A 19,724-nucleotide genomic window follows, 5' to 3' on the forward strand; every position below is an offset into this window, starting at 1 on the left:
CAAGAAGATACAAATTGTCCCCAGCTCCAAAAAAAAAAAAAAAAAGAAGATACAAATTGCAAAACCTTACTATGAAGGCCCAGCTGGTGGCATCCATGCCCATTTAATCCCAGAACTCTGGTAGTAGAGACAAGTGTAGTTCTGGGCCAGCCAGGGCTACATACTGAGATCCTGTAGGGTCTAATGTAGCCTAGGTTGGCTCTGAACTTGCTATGTATTAGAAAGTCTGTCCTTGAACTCTACTCTCAAATGCTGGCACTGGAGGCTTGGGACACTACATTAGATTCTTTCTCTGAGACAGGGTCTCGGCACACAGATTTGGCTGGCCTAGAACTCACTATATAGATCAGGTTAGCCTTGAACTCATAAACATCTACTTGCTCTGTCTCCCGAGTGCTGAGATTAAAATCATGTCCCAGGCTAATGCTCTTAATCTCTCAATGACTGCTTTCGCGCTATCTCCAGTTGCACCCTGTGGTAGGACTTAGTAGACTAAGCATCTGGACTATCAGTTTGCCACAGACAGGCTCCCATGAGAGATGGATGAAAAGGAGTCTGGATGGCCAGACACGCCAGACCCTCAGGCTCTCTGAGGTAGAGATGGGCTCTGCAGAACCGTAAGACCATTTCAGGTTGAGAAGCAGACAAGGGTTTTTATTGTTCTGTGAAGGTCACCATCTGAGGCTCTGTAAACTTTGTTTCCCTACATGAGTACAAGGAGAGGGAGAGAAAGAAAGGAACATCACTTGTTGATATTTAACTTCTCTATTTCTAAAAATATTGTTAAATTGTAGAAAATAGATGACCGTAGGCATTTCATCAAGAAGCCAAAACCAATTTGTCTACAGCAAATGCGCACATTATTGTTGTACAAAGAATTCCAAATTATTAGACCAAAAAAATGTGGACTTGGCAAAAACGAGTGTTACTGTCAATTGTCCCAGCTCCTCAAACTGGTGGGGCTGGGAGTGGATACAGCATCGGAAATCTACATTGTGTTGACTTTGGTCCTAGTCCAAAGCCATTCTATTTCAGAGGGATGTATGATGAAGCCTTTCCAGGGCAGAGATCATTAATTCTCCAGCACATCATAATAGTTGCTCAGGAAATATGTATTAAGGAAGTGAATGACACAAGCACTGCTTTGGGTTGCTCAGGGCAGAACAGTATCGGCCATTATTTTGGATGCTGGCGTGGGACACAGAGTGCTGTGCACGCTGGAACAGTCTCTTCTCTTTGCAGCTAGGAATTTTTGTTGTTGTTGATGAAGAACATACATTCTTGGCACTGATACAATGGTCCTGGGCACAGTGGTACAGACAGACTTCTTGTCCTCCGAAGAGGCAGCAGTGTCGCGCTCTCATGGTGAGTTGCTTCTCCTTTATCAGAAGACTGTAGTTTTGGTGGGTTCCCTCCTCTCTTCACAAGAGAGAAGAGCTTCGAGGAAGGGAAATTAATGAGCTAAGTTTGATTGACTTGCATAGCATTGCACGGCTCTTTGAGAATCAGAGTTGACAATCTCTGTCCCTATCGGGCAACGCCTCATCCTTTCCCCAAAGGGCCCATGTTTTCTCTTCCATCTCTAGAGCCACCCTTATCTTACAAGCAGACAATGTGACCATCCTTCTAACTGGGGAGACATCTCTTTTCTTTTCCCTTTCTCTTGTCTTCTCCTCCCTTCCCTTCCCCTGCCTTCCCCTGCACTCCCTCCTTATGCTCCTTCTCCCTCTCTGAGACAGGCTCTTTCTAGGTAGTGAGACTAGGTTTGAACTTACTGTGTAGCCCAGGCTTGCACTGGCCACCCTGTCTCTGCTCCTGAGCACTGGCAAGTATTCCCCCCTCTCTCCAGTGATTTGATATATATATATATATATATATATATATATATATATATATATATATATCTCCTCTGAGATATATAATGTTTGAGTTCAGAGAAGGATGGAATAATTGTTCTACTGTGCTAAAAAGTCATCTCAAAAAGAAAAGATAAAAGATATCTCATTTCTTTTTTTTACTCCACACCCCAGATATCCCATTTCTAATAATGACTTTCCTCACTTGGATTAACTTAGGGGTCCCTAGAAACACACACGCTTTGTCACTTCTCATCCTGGCTAAAATGCTGTAGTTTCGACACTAGAAATATATGAAAGTTTGAGGTCTAGCCCAGCATAATGACAAACACCTGTAATCCCAACACTTAGGAGGCGAGGAAAGCAGGAATATCAGGAATTCAAGGCCAGCCTGGTCTACATGAGACTGTCTTAGAAATGAAAGGAAGAAAAAAAAAACCCAAACTAAAACAAAACATACTTCTATGCCTATAGGTAAAGCATTTATAAGAAAAAAGAAAATCTATGTAATTTGGGGAGATGACTGACAAGTTTATAGAACTTTTATATTACATCAGAAGTTATATTCTCAGCCAAGGGAGATGCTTAGCTGGCAAAACTACTTGGAGCCAAGCTTGATGAATCCTAGGACCCATATTTTGGAAGGAATGAACTGATTCCTGCAAGTTGTCTCTGATCTCTATGACACCATATGCCCCCTTCCCCCAGAAAGTAAATCAGTGTTAAAAAAAATCCCCATCTTGATTGTGAAGCATCCTGTGCTGTGTGTGAAAGTCAGCAGCAGCCCTGGTAGTTACTACTGCGCCTGTCCAGATTTATCTACCAACGACATGTCTGGGCAGTGGCCCCACACTTGTCCTTGTTGAGAACTATTTTCTAATTAAAAGCACTCATTTATTCTTCATCTGTCTGGGAGGGTTGGCAGTGTGCTGTGGCTCAAATGTGGAGGTCGGAGGACAACATTATACAACATTATAAAGTCAGTTCGCTCCTTCTACCTTAGTCCGGCTCTGGGGATTGAACTCAGGTCACTAGGCTTGCATGGAGCTATCTTGACCACTGGTGAACTACTGTTGAAGGAAAGTAAAGCTTATGAATACAGTGTTTCCGCTCAGATCACAGGAATCAGGGGAGAGAAACCATGACAGGGTGGGCTGGCCTCTGAGGTTATAAAATGTCCATCAGGAAACATTACCTGATCACATGGAAAAGACCCTTTTTGCTCCTTTCCTCTCTCTTCTCCCTGTGGCTCTAGCTAGTAAGGCCGGGGAGGAAGAGGAGAAGGAAGAGTAGGTATGTCCCCAGCTGGAGAAGAGGGAAAAGGTTCACGTTCTTGTGATTTAGCCACCATAGGACTTTCTATTCCTAAGGGGAATCATAAAACTCATGGAACTTTCTTGGCTTTTCAATTAGGTTATGATGATTTCACTGTACAGATTCAAAGGGATGGCAAAAGAATGTTGTTTTGTTTTTTTTTTAAGAATGTTGTTTTAAATGAAAGAAAAGTCACCGTGTGCACACATGGTTAGGTCAGAGAGCAACGCTGGGGGTCGGCTCTGTCGTCCCACCTTGCTGAGGCAGGGGCTGCTCTGCTACACCAGGTGAGCTGGCCCCCGAGCTCGCAGGCATCTCTCATCCTGATAAAGGGGTGTTGGGATTACAGATGTATGCATCCAGCTTTTTGTGGGGTTTGGGGACTGAGCCCAGGTCCTTAGCTTGTGTAGCTTGTGTTTTTACTGCGGAGCCATCCCCATGGCGACTCTGTTTGTTTTTGTGAGAAAGGTTCCCTGAGTAGTTCTGGCTGCCCTGAGCTCACAGCAGCCTCAAGTCTTTGCTTCCCAATGAGACCTTAGGCCTGTGCCATTGCTTCTGACCAAACTCTGTTTTTATTTTAGAGATTATATCCCATGAGTTCTGCATACTGGATACTCTAATTATTAAGATCCAGAATTTGTTTTCTAAGACATGTCTTTGAATATCCCAGGGGGAAGATGGTCAGTGAATCAAATCACTTGTTTTTTTGAAAACCTGTACTTTAATATGAGGTACCTACCCAGGGGCAAGCAGGCAGCTAGCATCTTGGGCTTTATACAAAGAACCTACTGTAGCCAGTTGTGGCCATCAGGGCCGTGTAAGTGGGGACCAGGCAGCCTCTGTGTTCCCTCAGGCATTAATCGGGACTTCTAGTTGCTTGTGATTAAGCTTTTGAAGTATCATGCTGTCCTATTTTCCAACCATGGACTTTTATAGGTAAAGGCCTTATTCAAAATGTTTAGCTTGGTGGGATTTTTTTCTTAAAAACATTTTAACATTTACTTACTTACTTACTATGTGTTTGTGACACTGTATGGGCAGGGCTCAGAGGACAACCTGTGGGAGTTTTCTCTCTATGGTGTGGGTTCTGTGTATCGGACTCAGGTCACCAGGAGTGGAAGCAAGAGCTTCACCTGCTGGGCCTTCTCACTGGCCCAGTAGTGGTGGGATTTTCAGTTTTAACAGAGTTTCATACTTCTGTGAAAATTTCCAGTGTTTTAAAAATCTTCTAAGAATTTGGAAATGTCTGACAGAAATTAATATGGGTGTATTCCAGGGGTTGGGGATTTAGCTCAGTGGTAGAGCACTTGCCTAGCAAGCTCAAGGCCCTGGGTTCGGTCCCCAGCTCCGGAAAAAAAAAGAAAAAAAATATGGGTGTATTCCCAGAAATCGTTATTTGAAGAAATGTTGTAAAAACTGAAAATGTATTTCTTTTGCCAATGGATCTTTTAAGAAAAGATCGGTTCCTTGAGAATTTCATACAATGTCTTTTGATCCTATTTACCCTTTGCCCTCACTCCATCCAGATCCTCACTCCTTGCCTACCAACCTAACCTTGTGTCCTTTTTTAAAATTAAAAAAAAATTTTTTTTTGAGACAGATTCTCTTTCTCTAGCCCTGGCTGGCCTGGAACTCACAGAGATGTGCTTGCCCAGTGCTGGGATTAAAGCCCTGTGCCATCACACCAGTCTGTTGTTTTGTTTTAGACAGGGTTTCTCTGTGTAGCCTTGGCTGTGCTAGAACTCTGTAGACCAGGCTGACCTCCAGAGATCTGCCTGCCTCTCTGCCTTCCGAGTGCTGGGATTAAAAGCTTTTGCCACCACCCATCAGAATAAAGCCTAGAATTCCGAAGCAGCCTCTAAGTACTAACCAGGTTGACCCTGCTTAGCCTCTGAGATTGGATGCGATCTGTCAATTTCAGAGAGGGAGGGTCACAGACTTGTTGGCCTTTTTTGATTCTGGGTCTCATCTTGTCTGGGCTTGTCTCAAATCGTAATACCTGAGGATGGTCTTGAACTTCTGATTCCCCTTCCTCCACCTCTGGAGTGTTGGCATCACAGGACTGAGTCACCATGTGTGAGCCCAACAGGTAGTATTCCTCTCTTAAGTCAGTTAACACACTGTTCTCATTTCCAAAGCAAACAGATATTTAAAGAAAGATACCAGGTTAAATGCCAACTGCATCTCGACTGAACTGCTATGAAACCGGCTTTGGTCATTGGTTTGGCAGAATTGTCTTTACATTTGTGGTGCGTGTGCGCGTGTGTGTGTGTGTGTGTGTGTGTGTGTGTGTGTGTGTGTGTGTGTGTGTGAACAATTTGTAGAAGTTCTTTTGTTTGTCCACCATGTAGGTACCAGGATCAAAATCAAGTTGTCAGACTTGGCAGCAGCATCCTTACCTGCTAAACTATCTTTGCTGGCCTAGTTTGGCAGATTTGGAAACCTAAATTTCTCTTGCTCAGATTTAATTAGGTTTCAAGGAACTAATTTGGATAGAACCACCTCAAAATTCAACCCAGTGGATGGACCCTAATTTGTCAATTATGCTGAGAATGCGCTGGACTATTTTGCTGCATGTTTTCAGAGCTCCTTTGAGTGGTGGAAAGGCTGTTTGCTGAGTTTGACACTGGACCACGGGGCTTTGTGTTTATCCAGGATATACAGAATTTAATTTTGCTAGGATATAAACTTCCTTGAGGGAAGGATTTTATTCACTAATGTGTCCAAAGAGATTATAGTTATTTGTTCAATAAGTATGAATTAAAAGACTGTATGAGGATTAAATGTTTTTTTTTCCCCTTGAGCCTTGAATGATGCTCATGACTGTAATCCTAGGCCGGGGATGCTGAGACAGGCAGATCCATGAGTTCTGGATCAGCCTGGGCTACAGAATGCACATCTGCCTCACAAACAAAACATTTTGTGTGTGTGTGTGTGTGTGTGTGTGTGTGTGTGTGTGTGTGTGTGTGTACTGGGAACTAAGCTGCTAAAGTGTTTATCCACTGACCTGTACCTCAGTGCCTTGATGTCAGCGCCAGCAACGACACAGTACAGAGAATCGGGCGAAAGCCTACGGGATGAAAGAAACACACATACACACACACAGGTTATCGTGATCAAGCCAGGAGAGGAAGAGAGGAAGAGAGGAAGAGAGAGAGAGAGAGAGAGAGAGAGAGAGAGAGAGAGAGAGAGACACAGAGACAGAGGAAGAGTGGAAGAGCGGAAGGAAGAGTGAGAGTCGCCTGTAGCTTTATTCACCACTTATATACCCAAGTCTCCAGGTAGAAAATAACTGGGAAGCACAGTGGGAAACCCTGGCTCGTGACTTCGGTAACAAAAGACCGACTAGGAGACCTGAATTAATTAGGGAGAAATCCGAGAAGGCCAGCCTAAATCTCAAGGATAAAGGCTGAGGAAGTAAAAGGCAGAAGTAAATTGACCACCACCCAGGTGTGGTCCAGGTGTGTCGGTTCCACAAGCATCAGCCGGGCTCAGCAGAGGTCATGCAGTGGAGACACCGGGTGTTACTACTTGGTCTTTTCTTCCTGTGCCGTAAATACATGGGAGAGGCCTCTGTCCAACAATCCCATGACTTAACTGTGGCCATGCAGTTACAAAGCGGCCAGGCCCAAATCCAATATGGCTCACTACACTTTGAATTAGGATTTTTGCCATGATATTGGATATATGATCCTGGTCATTAGAACCAGCTATCTTTCTTCTGGACAGTGGGAATTACACTACACACACACACACACACACACACACACACACACACCCCACAAATGCTTTAAGAATTTTATTTTTAATTATGTGTGTCTGTACATGTGAATGTAGGTGCTTAAGAACCCACAGTAACAATAGTGTCAGATTCCCTTGGACCTAGAGTTACAGGCAGTAACTAAGTTAGCTGCCGAACTTGAGTGCTGTGAATCAAACTCAGTTTTTGTAGAAGAGCAGGAAAAGCTCCAGAGCCATGTCTCCAGCTCCAATAGTATATTCTTATTTAGATGCTATGGTTCTAGACTTGTGGACCACACCCTTTAGTTATGACTGCATCACCTGGGCATGTGACCCTGAGGTTACAGATCATTTCAGTCTCTCATGAAGTTTGGGAGCCACTTTGGTCTCTGTAACATTTACAGATAGATCATTGCATAGGGTGACTTTTTAATAATTTATTTTTATTTTATGAGCATTATACTAGCGTTTTGCCTACATATATACATCTGTGTGAGGGTGTCAGATCTCCTGGAACTGGAGTTACAGACAGGTGTGAGCTGCCATGTGGGTGCTGGGAATTGAACCTGGGTCCTCTGGAAGAGCAGCCAATGTTCTTAACTTCTGAGTCATCACTCTAGCCTTCTATGACTTTTTATAAATCTTTGTGGGTTTTTGAGACAAGGTAGCCCAGGTTACCTTAAACTCATTATGTAGTCCAGGTTGGCCTTGAACTTCTACTCATTCAGCCTTACCCCATAAATGCTGGGATTGCAGACGTGGGGTACCATACCTGGCTGATCACTTTCCATAAATCCCGTGTCAAGGTCTGTGAGGTTTTCTTTTGTTCTTTATTTTCCAGGACAAAGGCTGGCAGGGAATTGTGGTGGTTTGTTTTTTTATTATTTTTGTTGTCTTTTGAGGAAGCTCGGGACGGTTTTCTACTTGTTATTCAGTCTAGGTTGGTCTCCAATTGGAGGTGATCCTCCTGCCTCAGCTTCCAGAGAGCTGAGGTTACGGAGGGATGACTCCACACCCCCTGTAGTGGTTTATATTTTTTAGAGACTGCGTTTTTTTCCTCAAAGCCACTAACAGAAGAAATGATGTAATCATATTACTGAGGATGTGAGGGAGCTGCAAGGTTGGTTTACGTAGTCACATAAGCAAGGTCATAATCCTAGGCTCACAACTCCTCTCTTCCTGACCTATAGCTTTGATTTAGTACCAGAAGTTCTCTGTGAGCAAGAAGTCTATTAACGGCCATATTCTGATCCCTCCGGGAGCCACGGCTCGTTAATCTCTCTGAAGTCTAGGTCAGGTACTTAGGTAGAGCAGGGTGGGGGTGGGATAGAGAGAAAGGGGCGAGGCACAGCCCCAGGTATCCCTCATCTGACCCAAATCGCTGGCAATAAGAAAATGTAACACTTGGGCCTGACGGGCGCTTCTCGGAACGTTTACGGAATTCTGTTAGAGATACCTGGATCTTCTGCGGGGCCTGGGGCACAGCTTAACAGAGACGAGGCGCCCCTCAGTTTCCCCTTTATCCTTCCTGAGTCCTCCCACTCCCAACGTTCCTCGGCTCCCGTCCAGTCCAGGACCTTGGAACCCACGAGTGGGCGGGCCAGAGCCGCCGCCGTCCAGCGCCGAATCCGGGTTGACCCGGGCGCCGCGAGCTCGCCCCGCCTCCCGCGTCACTTCCGGCCCGGCCGCTCGCCCTCCGCCCTGTTCCCCTCCCGCTCGCCGTTAGGGAGGCTCTGCGCCTCAGCCGCCACCGCCTCCGCCGCCGCTCCCGCCCACTTCTCCGCGTCTGCCGCCGCCGCTGCCCGGGGTCTCCGGGGGTCGCTACCGGGCTGGCCCCGCGCCACTGCAGTCGCTTCAGCCTCGCGCTAGAGGCCGCTTCGGGAGGAGACCCGCCGGCCGCCGTGCCACTTAGGGCCTCAGTTCTCGCCTTGTCGACGTCGCCAAGGGTTCTGGAGAAGCGGCCAAGGCCGGACAACGGGGCTTCGCGGTTCCAACGGTGGGTAAACGGGCGGGTGCCCGGCACTGCGCATGCGCAGCTGGTCGCCGCGGCGGCCCTTCCCCCCCAACCCGGGACTCTGCGGCTGCCAAGCAGCCCGGGGTCCCACCCGCGGCGGCCGCTGGGCGATGCCGTTCGGGTTCTGGGAGATGCGAGGCACAGCCCCGGTGGACATTCGGTCGAGGGGGGTTTCTTTTCTGCTGGGAAGAGGAAGAACAGGCGGTGGCCCTGGTTGTCGGGGGGTGTGGCAGTCTTGGGTTTCCAGCCGCTGCAGTGCGCGCAAACGGGTGTGTGCCTCACCTCTCAGCCTCGCCTGCCCACCAGCTCTGTGCCACTTCTGCGCCCACTTCCTTCAAGCTGGGCAGAGGAGTTGATGCAGGTCAAAAAAAAAAAAAAAAGTGGTTTATTCCGGGCTCAGAGCTCAGCTGCGTCCCTTTTTTACGGTCACGTGAGATGAGTGGCTGCTGACTTCCTTAAGTCGCTCAGAGAATATAGCCAAAATTGGGCTGTTGGTGCACTGGGACCTCATTTAGAAGGCACTCAGCCAGAGCCAGGCCTGAGGGGTCCCTATGTAGGGCGTCAAGTTTCAGATGGGGCGCCCAGCTAGATCAGATGATAGGAAGTGGAATCAGTTGGCACACTCGCCTAGTGGGAACTGTTAAACTCTTCTTTGTTTGTAATCAATTTAACCCAAACTGACTTAGAAAAAAGCTGTTGCATAATTTCATCCGGTTCCCTGGTAGGCCTTCTAATCAGCCAAACTGAAAATGGCAACCACAGCTGCAGTATATCTGGCTATGTAATGTTAAATAGCGGTGGCATGTAAGTTTTTAGGGGCTATTAAAGGATAGTTTTGAATGTTAACTTTTGTTCTTGGGTTAGTGTGAATTTGTGCCTTTAACTTCCCACTTTGTAACCTGAAGTGGTTTCGCCTGGGTTTTCACAGGCACTGTGCACTTAGTAGATACTTGTTGAATAATCTGGTCATTTCATTTGTCTTTTAGTGTCTCCCCTTCATCCTTTTGTATTAGGATAGTTTCTCCAGTTTTACCAGTTAGGTATCTGTAACACTGTTGAAGTCCTTGCAGTATGTAGAAGGGTCTACTGTGGTGACATTATAATCTTCATTGAATAAAGTAACTTACATCATGCTTCACCACCACCACCACCACCACCATCAGCATCATCATCATTGTGTTTTAGGACAGAAAATGACTGAATTAAAGAATGCTTTACCAGTATTTCCCCAAGAATAAAACGACAGTTTTATTTTGAGACATGGTCTCTTGGAAGTCTGACTTATCCAGCTGAGGAAGAATGACCTCCAACTCCCGACCCTTCTGCAAGTGTTAAGGTTGAAAGCATGCACCACCACACTAGGATTCAGATTCTTTTTTTTTTTTTTTCTTTTTTTCAGAGCTGGGGACCGAACCCAGGGCCTTGCGCTTGCTAGGCAAGCGCTCTACCACTGAGCTAAATCCCCAACTCCCAGATTCTTTTTTAAAACATTGTTTGTAATTGTTTATTGTGTGTGTCTTCTTGTTCCATGGCAAACATTGCAGGTCAAGGCACAGCTCTCAGGAGTTCTCTCTATACCATGGATTCTGGGGTAGAACTTAGGTCAGCAGGCTCTGTGGCAAGTGCCTTTACTCCTTAAGTCTCTAATCTTCAAATTATGTACATAAAGTTTACCATTTCACAGTTGACATATAACTTTAATTTTTGAGATGTTCTCTTTCTGCATCCCTGGCTGGTCCCACTCAAAAAATTGTTCTGAAGCTGCCTGGGTGCTGGGATTTCATTACAGCTGGGCACTACCACATCCAGCTGTAACACTGGTTTCCCTTCATAACCCCACTAGGTTCTGCCGGAGTGTGTGTACCCATTCCAATCCACAAAAGCAAACAACCAAACAAGCAAAAAAAAAAAAAAAAAAACCCAAACCATCCAAAACAAATCACCAAAACCCCCAAGTGTGTGTGACTTTTTATAGGGCTGCAGACATTTGATCTAGGTGTTCTTCCTGACCTTGGACTTCGGATCTTCTTTCTTCATTGTTGAGGTTACAAGCTTGCAAGGCCAGTTTCTGTGGTGTTCACGACTGACAGGGCTTTGTGCTCTGAGGCACATTTTTAGCTTCTCCTGTGCTTTTGATTTGTGTTTCTCTAAAGACTGGTCAAAGGCCACTTCTAAACATTTACCTGTGTGTAGGTGTAGGTTTTGTGCCGTGGTGTATGTAGAGGTTGGTCATAGGACAGCTTTGTGGAATTGGTTCATTCCTTCCACTTTTTTTTTTAAAAGATTTATTTTATTACTATGAGTATACTGCTGCTCTCTTCAGACACACCAGAAGAGGGCGTTAGATTCCATTTCAGTTGGCTGTGAGCCACCATGTGGTTGCTGGGAATTGAACTCTGGACCTCTGGAAGTACAGTCAGTGCTCTTAACCGCTGAGCCATCTCTCCAGCCCTCCTTCCACTTTTTAAAAACCTTTTTATTATGTTCATGGATGTTTTGTCTGCAAGTAAGTCTGCACTGTGTGCATGCCTGGTGCCCCTGGAGGCCAGAACTCCTGGGACTGGGTGCTAGGACTGGAACCTGGGTCCTCTGGAAGAGCTGCTAGTGCTCTATCCATTGAGCTCTCTGAAGCTCTCCTTTCACCTTTTTGTTGGTTCTGGAGATTAAACTGGGATTGCCAGGCTTGTGGGGCAGCGAGTAAAGGTACTTTATACACGTGAGCCATCTCGATTGTCCCAGGATAGCTTTTCTGTGCTTACTGCCCTAGTTAGGTTTCTCTTGCTGGGATAGAACAGCATTACCAACAGCTCGGGCAGGCAGGAAAGGGTTCGTGTGGCCTTACTGACGGAAGTGTTTCCTTGAGGGAATTCAGGACAGGAACTTGAGGCAGAACTGAAGTAGAGGTCGTGGGGAGAATGCTGCTTATTGGCTTGCTCCTGGCTTGCTCATCCTGCTTTCTTACACAACCCAAGACCACCCTTGTGGAATGGCACTTAACCTTAGTGGATTAGGTTCTCCCACATCAATCATTAATCTAGAAAGTGCTCCACAGACTTGCCCACAGGCCGATCTGGGTCCCGCCTTCCCAGATGACCCTGGCCTCTGTCAAGTTGACAAAGAACAAATAGCTAGCACACTTACATTTGATATTTTTGGAGAAACAAAAGGCGTAGTCTTTTTATTTTCTATATGGGTTAATTTTTTTTAAACCTAACATTTCTGAACGAATGAATTACTGAAAATTAATTATATATAGCATCCTGTTTTATATAGCATTTGTTTTTACAGATAAGCAGCAAAGAAGCTGATTTTGTTTTTTTATTTATTTATTTATTTATTTATTTATTTTTTGAGATGATTCTCCCTGTAGCTCTTGCTGTCCTAGAATTCTTTTTGTAGACTAGGCTAGCTTCAAACTCAATGATCTGCCTGCCTCTCCTCCTGAGTGCTAAGATTAAAGACGTGCACTACCACCTCCTAGCTTAAGTTTATATTTGGAAAAGAATCTTAGCTTAAATTTAGACTAGATATATCGATACCAAGAATCTGTTTATGTCACATCAGTATTAAAAAGGGATACTTGGTAATATACTTTTAATCCCAGTACTTTGTAGGCAGAGTACTCTAAGCATGTCTAGGAGATCCAGGGCAGTCTTGTTTATGATTGGTTTCCAGACTACCCGGGGCTGTATAGTGAGACTCACTGCCTGAAAAACAAAACCAATCAATGAAGAAATATATTTCAGATAAATCTTTGTTAATAAAGTATTTTTGTAGCATGCCAAGAACATGGGAGAAGTTAATAGCCTAGAAAGAGGAAGTGTGGAATGTAGAGATGAGCTTGCCTACCATTCATATCCCCAAACGTGAGTGCATTGGAGCTTCTCCAAGAGAGCAGAAGGTTAATTTGTGAGTAGCTGTTGTTAACTAGAAATGGGAAGAATGAAAGATTTGGAGTAGAGTATAATACCTGTCACTTTAATGCAACTACTCGATTCACATGACAGAAAACAAGTGGGAGTCAGTCACGCCGTGGCTTCGTGCGTTAAGGCATATGGAAGCAGCAGCTCCAGTGGGATCTATGTTTGTCAGCTAGAGAGGCAATCCCCTTCAAAGGCAGCTGCAGCTTCAGTCACAAGCTCTGGAAGGTGACCAGTTTTGTCAGCTCTCTGAGCCTTTTTCTTTTTTTTCCTCCTTACCTTACCAAATGGTTGAAGGATTCTGATGGGTAGTGAACTGGAAAGTACTGGAAATGATAGCATCAGTTCAAATACTTGGATTCTACTGTTGGTTAGTTTAGAAGTGGAAACAAAAGTGAAGTAGTCTTTTTTTTTTTTTTTTTTTTTTTTTTTTTCTTTTTTGGAGCTGGGGACCGAGCCCAGGGCGCTCTACCACTGAGCTAAATCCCCAACCCCAAGTGAAGTAGTCTTTGTTGTTGAGATTTGCTCAAAGTTCACAAAACAAAAAAGGATAGTCCTTTCTTCATTTTGTGGACTTCAGGATCAAACCTATGGCCTGATGCATGTTCAGTCGGTGCTGCTTTTGTATGTGTGTGCAGAGCTGTATGTGCGTAGTGCACATATGGGCGGGATGCTAGTGTTCCTGTGTGAGTATTCATTTGAAGGCTGAGACAACTTGGAACATTGTTTCTCAGGAGCTAGCCACTTTGTTTTTTGAGCTAGTCTTTCACTGGGAGCTGGGGCTTGTGGATTATGCTAGGCTAGCTTGTCTGCTATGGAGCCCCTGGGATCTCTCTGCCTCCCCAGCACTGTGATTACTTGGGCATGCCACCATGCCTGACTTTTTATATGGGTGCTGGGGATGGCCTTCTTGGATGAGCACTTAACTCTCCTCAGTCCCCACCTTTCCTTTGTTTTGTTTTTCCAAAGGTATTTTTTTGCCAGCTGTGTAAAATGAGAAAAGCTTCCATTTCTGGAAACCCATTTGTCTGAGTTAAGTTATAGAATTCCTATAATATCTTTTTGTATTAAAACAAGTACATTGTAGTTTTATATTTAAAAAAAATTAAATGAATTATCCAAGTATGGTTTCATAGCACTCAGGAGGCTGAAACAGGGGGGTCTTAAATTTTTGGCCAGTCTTGACTACATAGTATGACTGCCTTTAGGAAGAAAAACAAAAAAGATGGGTTGGAGAGATGATTCAGTGGTTAAGAGCACTTGCTGCTCTTTAGAGAACCTGAATTAGCTTTCCAGAATCCACATTGGGTGGCTCACAGCTGCTGAAACTCCAGCTACAGGGCATCCAATGTCTCTGGCATCTGCAGTCTCACACAAGCACAGTCTCTCTCCCTCTCTCTCTCTCTCTCTCTCTCTCTCTCTCTCTCTCTCTCTCTCTCTCTCTCTCACACACACACACACACACACACACTTAAAAATAATTTTTCCCCCCAAGACAGAGTTTCACTGTAGCCTTGGCTATCCTGGAACTCACTTTCACTTTGTAGGCCAGGCTGGCCTCAAACTTAGATCCACCTGCTTCTGCCTCTAGTGCTGGAACCAAAGGCAGTGTGACTTTATTGCAATCAGCTTTTAGTACAGTTTAAATTTCATTCTGTTTCTGTGTGTCTTCCCTCTCTTTCTCTTTCCATGTCCCCCTTCCCGCCCCCTCCTCTCTCCCCCCGCTGTCTGTCCCCCACTCCTGTGTGTGCATGTATGGGGGGCGGTGTCAGAGGACAACTTTCAGGAGTTGGTTCTCCTTTGACCAAATGGGTCGTCCCTAGGATCAAATTCAGGGCATTAGGTTTGGCAACAAGTACCTTTACCCCCTTTAGCCCAAACTCTGGGTTGTGATCCCTTTGGGAGTTGTATACCAGATATTCTGCATATCAAATACTTACATTATGATTCATAACAGCAAATTACAGTTATATTAGAGGGTTGAGAATCACAGCTCTAGCCTTTTTAGTTTCTTAATGTATTACATCTGTATATGCTGTTAATTAGTGTATCATTCACAACTCTGCTTTAGAAATACAAGTTACATGTAGTTATGTGTTCTTAACTCCCAGCCCCGCCCGAAATACAGAGCTTTGGGCAGTGGAAAACAGTTGAGAAATTTTGTGCATTTGAATGATTAGAATTGGCTGGGAAAGAGGCAGGATGATCTCTGTGAACTTGCCACCCAGGTCTATATAGTGAGACCCTAGTTTGTTTGTTTGTTTGTTTGTTTGTTTTTAAGATTTTTGTTCACCTGTCTAGGAATGGTTGCTAGATCCTGAAATCCCAGGTGTTTCCTGGGAGCTCATTGGCCAGTTTAGTCTACCTGAAACTGGTAAGCTTTGGACTCAGTGAGAGATTCTATTAAAAAAATAAGATGGGTTCTTATTCCTAAAAATAAGACTAGAGGACCACACACAAACACACATAAAGATACAAGAATTGAAACAGTTTTTCCTCTTTTTCTAGATTAACTGCTGAAGTACTGATCGAGTTCTGCGTTTCTTCAATGAGGAACTACAGGCTGATCTTCTGCCATAATCTCAAACAACCATAAATGACTGAAAGATGCTTGCTCAGTGAGGGTAGCTGGTGCAGAAGCCGTTTGTAAACTTAGGTGTTTAAGTACTCACAGGTAAGCTCTCTTCATGGGAATGCTCTGTAAAGCCACAGAGACTTTAGAGTTTGCTGTTAGAGCTGCTACTAATTTTTCTTCCTTTTTTTCTGTCAATGATGCATGTAGTTAGCTGCTGTCTGATTAACTTTGGGTTGAGGTTTTGTATTAATTAGCTGATACAAAGTATATCAAAGAATAGATGTTCTTTTCCTAAGACTATGAGAATTCATGCTATTTTCTTGTTTCTAACTCAGTTTCTACCATTCCTGAAAATTGGTTGGAGTGTTTCCTGGTCATGCTGTGGCGCCTTTGATCTAGTGAATACAGTTGATCCAATCTTAACTTTTTAAACTTTAGATAATCTTAAGATTCACCTTTGTTCTGAAGTATCAGTATTTGGAATTTTTTTTCTTTCTTTTAAAGATACCCTTTCTCCGTTTGTGTAAAGGGTGGATTTTTACTGGGATTAGTCTTTTTTTTGCACTACTTGTTATTCAATGCTTCAGATACTGGAGACAGTTCTATGAGGCGTTCTTTTCTTTTCTTTAATGATCTTTATCCTACAAAAGTAAGACAACCATTTCTTCTGGACTAGCTTGAGGGTCTGGAATTTTTTCCTCACTAAAGTTGAAATGTGGTGGTGCACACCTTTAATCCCAGCACTTGGGAGGCAGAGGCAGGTGAATCTCTGGGTTTGAGGTTAGCCTGGTCTACAAGTGGAGTCCAGGACAGCTGAGACTTGTTACGCAGAGAAACCCTGTCTCGAAAAACAACAACGATTGCTCTTGTTCCTATCAGGCCTTTGTTTATAAAAAATGATGGTTAGTGAGAAATGTTACATGTGGTTGTGTCCTAGCAGCTGAAAGGCTGAGGCAGCAGGATTTGAGTTTAAGGCCAATCCTAAGCTTGAGATTTGTGAACTGAGGATTCATATAGCAGGATCACAGTTGGATTGGGTTTGGCTTCTTCTAAAAACGTCACTGCCACTGTGCTTTCAGAGTGAAGGTCTTGGGGCCACATTTGGCTCTTAAGTTGTCTTGGGATCTTAATGTTACTTTCCAAAAAGGTTTGGATGATTCGTTTGATGCTGTAAAGTGTTCAGACTTTACAGAACATTCAGACCAGATTCTGTAGTAAAGAAAACCTTAGGTAATTACACTGAGATGTATTTGTAGGCTGAATCATGGGCCTGATAATTGGGACATATTTAAACAGATGAGTGCACATTCAAGTGTAAAAGCAGTTTTTCTTTAATGTATTTATTCATATTGCCACCTGTTAATTATTATAGTCCTTTTTTTTTCCCTTTTTCTATTTTCTTTTTTGTCTTTCATTTGGCAGAAAAGACAGCTTTGATTTCTGGCTGCAAAAAAGCTATGAGGAAGAGCTCCTCCCCTTCCTTGAGTAACTGCAACTCCGATCTTGCTAGCAAAATATTTGGAATTCCACTTGATGAGCTGCAGCAGGGAGGACATCCAGACAATGAGGTTCCGTTCATAGTCCGCCACGTTGTGGACTATATTGAGGAACATGGTATACATTTCCTTATTTTGAGGGCTAGCTTTTGTTGTAATAAACACAATTTACCCCTTTTTGATTTTGGATTTAATTTTTTCTTAGAATGGATAGTGCAAAGCATGAAGAACAATTTAAACACTTAGAAATGATAAAAAAATATTTTTACTTAAATTGATTTACCTAGAAATGGCAGTTGCCCAGCTGAGAACATTTTCAGCGGGGGTAATAGGAATCTTAAAATGAATGTAAAGGGTGGGATGAAATAGAATATTCCCTCAGAGATAGTATGTGCTAGGTGATCAATTTGTTTTTTAGTTAAATCTGGGGAGCCAAGAAAGGCTTTCCAAATGTGAGCGTTTTAACTTGAGAATGAATGAATGTGTGACTGGACAGTTGAAGGTGCAGCTTAATTCTTGCCTTGAACTAACGTAGGAGGTCTGGAGCAACAAGGGCTGTTTCAAGTCAATGGGAATGCTGAGACAGTGGAGTGGCTTCGGCAGAGATACGACAGTGGAGAAGAGGTGGATTTGGTTAAGGAAGCGGACGTCCCCTCAGCCATTAGTCTCCTTAGGTTTTTCCTGCAGGAGCTCCCCGAGCCCGTCATACCTGGCAGCTTGCATATTCACTTGCTGCAGCTTTCTCAAGGTAACACTTTGATTTCTATCAGTCATTTATTATGAGTTTGTAGAGTCCTTACCTTTTAGAAATTTGATATGTGGTTAGTTTAATATATATATTTCGGAGATTAATGTTTTATTTCCTTGTTTGTCCTCTGGATATATAGTTTCAGGGAGTGGCAATTTCTTGCATCTTTGTAGTACTTTTTTTTTTTTTTCTTCGGAGCTGGGGACTGAATCCAGGGCCTTGCGCTTGCTAGGCAAGCGCTCTACCACTGAGCTAAATCCCCAACCCTGTAGTACTTATTAAAACATTTAGTATATATTTTTGCATATACGTTTGTGTTTATGTGTGAGGGTGCATATGTACCACTGTGTGTGTGTGAGCATCAGGGGACAGTCTTAGTGTTGTTCCTCAGCTTTCTACTTTTACATAGATTCTGGAGATCCAAACAGTCAAGGAATTGAACTTAGGGCAAGTGCATCTACACTCTGAGCTAGCACTCCGTCCTAAGCTAAAGTTTCAGAGGTGTATATAAACAGATGGTAAATACAAAATACACGTATGGTTGTGGCAGAAGGATAATGGGAGATATTAGGTATAATTATGTGTGTGTGTGTGTGTGTGTGTGTGTGCGTGAGTGCAGGCTCCTGCAGAGTCCCTAGCCGGGTCAGATCCTCTGGTGTTAAGGAACTGAACTAAGTATCCCTGTGCGAGCAGCACACACCCAACTCTTTCTCTGGAAACTCGTCCCAGAGGTTAACGACTGCTATCACCTGTCTGCCTATGTCTCTCCTTGTTTGTGTTTGTTTTTTCTTTGGGTGTGGCAGGATCCCTGTGTAGTAGTCTTGGTTGTCCTAGAGCTCACTATGTAGCCTCTGGAGTGCTGGGATTAAAGGCATGCACTGCCACACCCAATTAAAATTTATTTTCCACTAATTGCAGGCATGATGTCTTAAAAACATTAAATTGTTAAAATACTAAGTATAACAAAAATATTAAAACCTTGTGACATTTATGTCTATAGTCCCAGGCATGTTTCATTCAGTTGTGAGGTCAGAGTATTTGGGTGTACAGTTACTAATACCACAAAGTATAGGAAAGTCATGTGACTATACCCGTTCCTGATATGCTTTGAGGGAGTATGAGAGAGAGAGCGAGAGAGTGCAAGTGCAAGTGCGTGTGCGTGTGCTTGCAAGAGGTTGATGTCAGTTGTTGTCTTTAGTCATTCTCTCCTTATTTTTTGAGATAGGGTCTCTCCCTGAACATAGAGTTCTGAGTCAGCTAGACCTAGCCCCAGGGCTCCTCATAGCTCTGCCTCTCTGGTCTGTGTTTGGCTTCTTATGAGGTGGATGGTGGGGATCTGGGCTTAGGTGCTATGCAGTGCAGCAAGAAGTCACTGACTTCGCTCTCTCTGTAGCCCCTGTAAAACTGTTCACATGCCTGTTGCCTTACAGAAATGGCCAATATCATCATGACCATAGATAACCTTTTACATTTTCCCCATGTGAGTTAATTTTAAAAAACAGGAAAAAAAATGAAAGTAATAAATTACTTTATTTTGAAGTACCTCTGAGAAATTCTTCAAAATTAGACCATCATCCACTAAAGGGGGTTTCTAAAACTCTAGTTCCTGTTAGTAAAAACTCACTGATATAACAAATACAAGGCCTAGTAGCTTCTGTGACCACACGCACTTGGTAAAAAAACAAACAAACAAACCAGAGCCAGGTATGGTGGTTTATGCCTGTAACCCCAGCCCTGAGGCAGGAGGATTGCCTATGAGTTTTAGGCTAGCCTGGGCTAGTCAGTCTAGGTTATCAAGTGAGACTGTTTCAAAAACAAAACCAAAAATTTAGAGAAAACCAAGTGAGAAACAGAAAAACCTTCCAGTTTAGTTGGACCATATTACTTATGTTTAGTGATTCTTTTTTGAGTGCCAAGAGAGAAGAAAAACCTCTGTCACCCTGTCCATTTCTTATTTTCTTATTTATCCATGAAGAAAATTGTCTTTGATAGTTGCTCATTGACGGTTCCTTAGTAGTTTCTGTTGACTGAAGGTCAATGTATTTTGACTTCTCAGAGTT

The 19,724-nt window shown here is 43.7% G+C and overlaps 1 protein-coding gene across 11 annotated transcripts in view; it reads left to right on the forward strand.

The window, feature by feature from the left end:
- Fam13b (family with sequence similarity 13 member B) overlaps positions 1 to 19,724 on the forward strand; it is a 79,104-nt gene that overhangs the window by 6,060 nt on the left and 53,320 nt on the right. For 7 of the 11 annotated variants that reach the window (XM_032885995.1, XM_032885990.1, XM_032885989.1 and 4 more), the window contains 3 exons: positions 15,354 to 15,519; positions 16,843 to 17,034; positions 17,452 to 17,664. In XM_032885995.1, the coding sequence (XP_032741886.1) occupies positions 16,878 to 17,034; positions 17,452 to 17,664 (370 nt within the window). In that variant the 5' untranslated portion in view covers positions 15,354 to 15,519; positions 16,843 to 16,877. Of the gene's footprint in view, positions 1 to 8,598; positions 8,908 to 15,353; positions 15,520 to 16,842; positions 17,035 to 17,451; positions 17,665 to 19,724 lie in introns of those variants that run through there. The other 4 variants (XM_032885991.1, XM_032885993.1, XM_032885997.1 and 1 more) reach the window with 3 other exon arrangements.

This window comes from Rattus rattus, chromosome 15, assembly GCF_011064425.1.
Source record: "Rattus rattus isolate New Zealand chromosome 15, Rrattus_CSIRO_v1, whole genome shotgun sequence".
In the NCBI taxonomy this organism is placed as follows: Eukaryota; Metazoa; Chordata; class Mammalia; order Rodentia; family Muridae; genus Rattus; species Rattus rattus.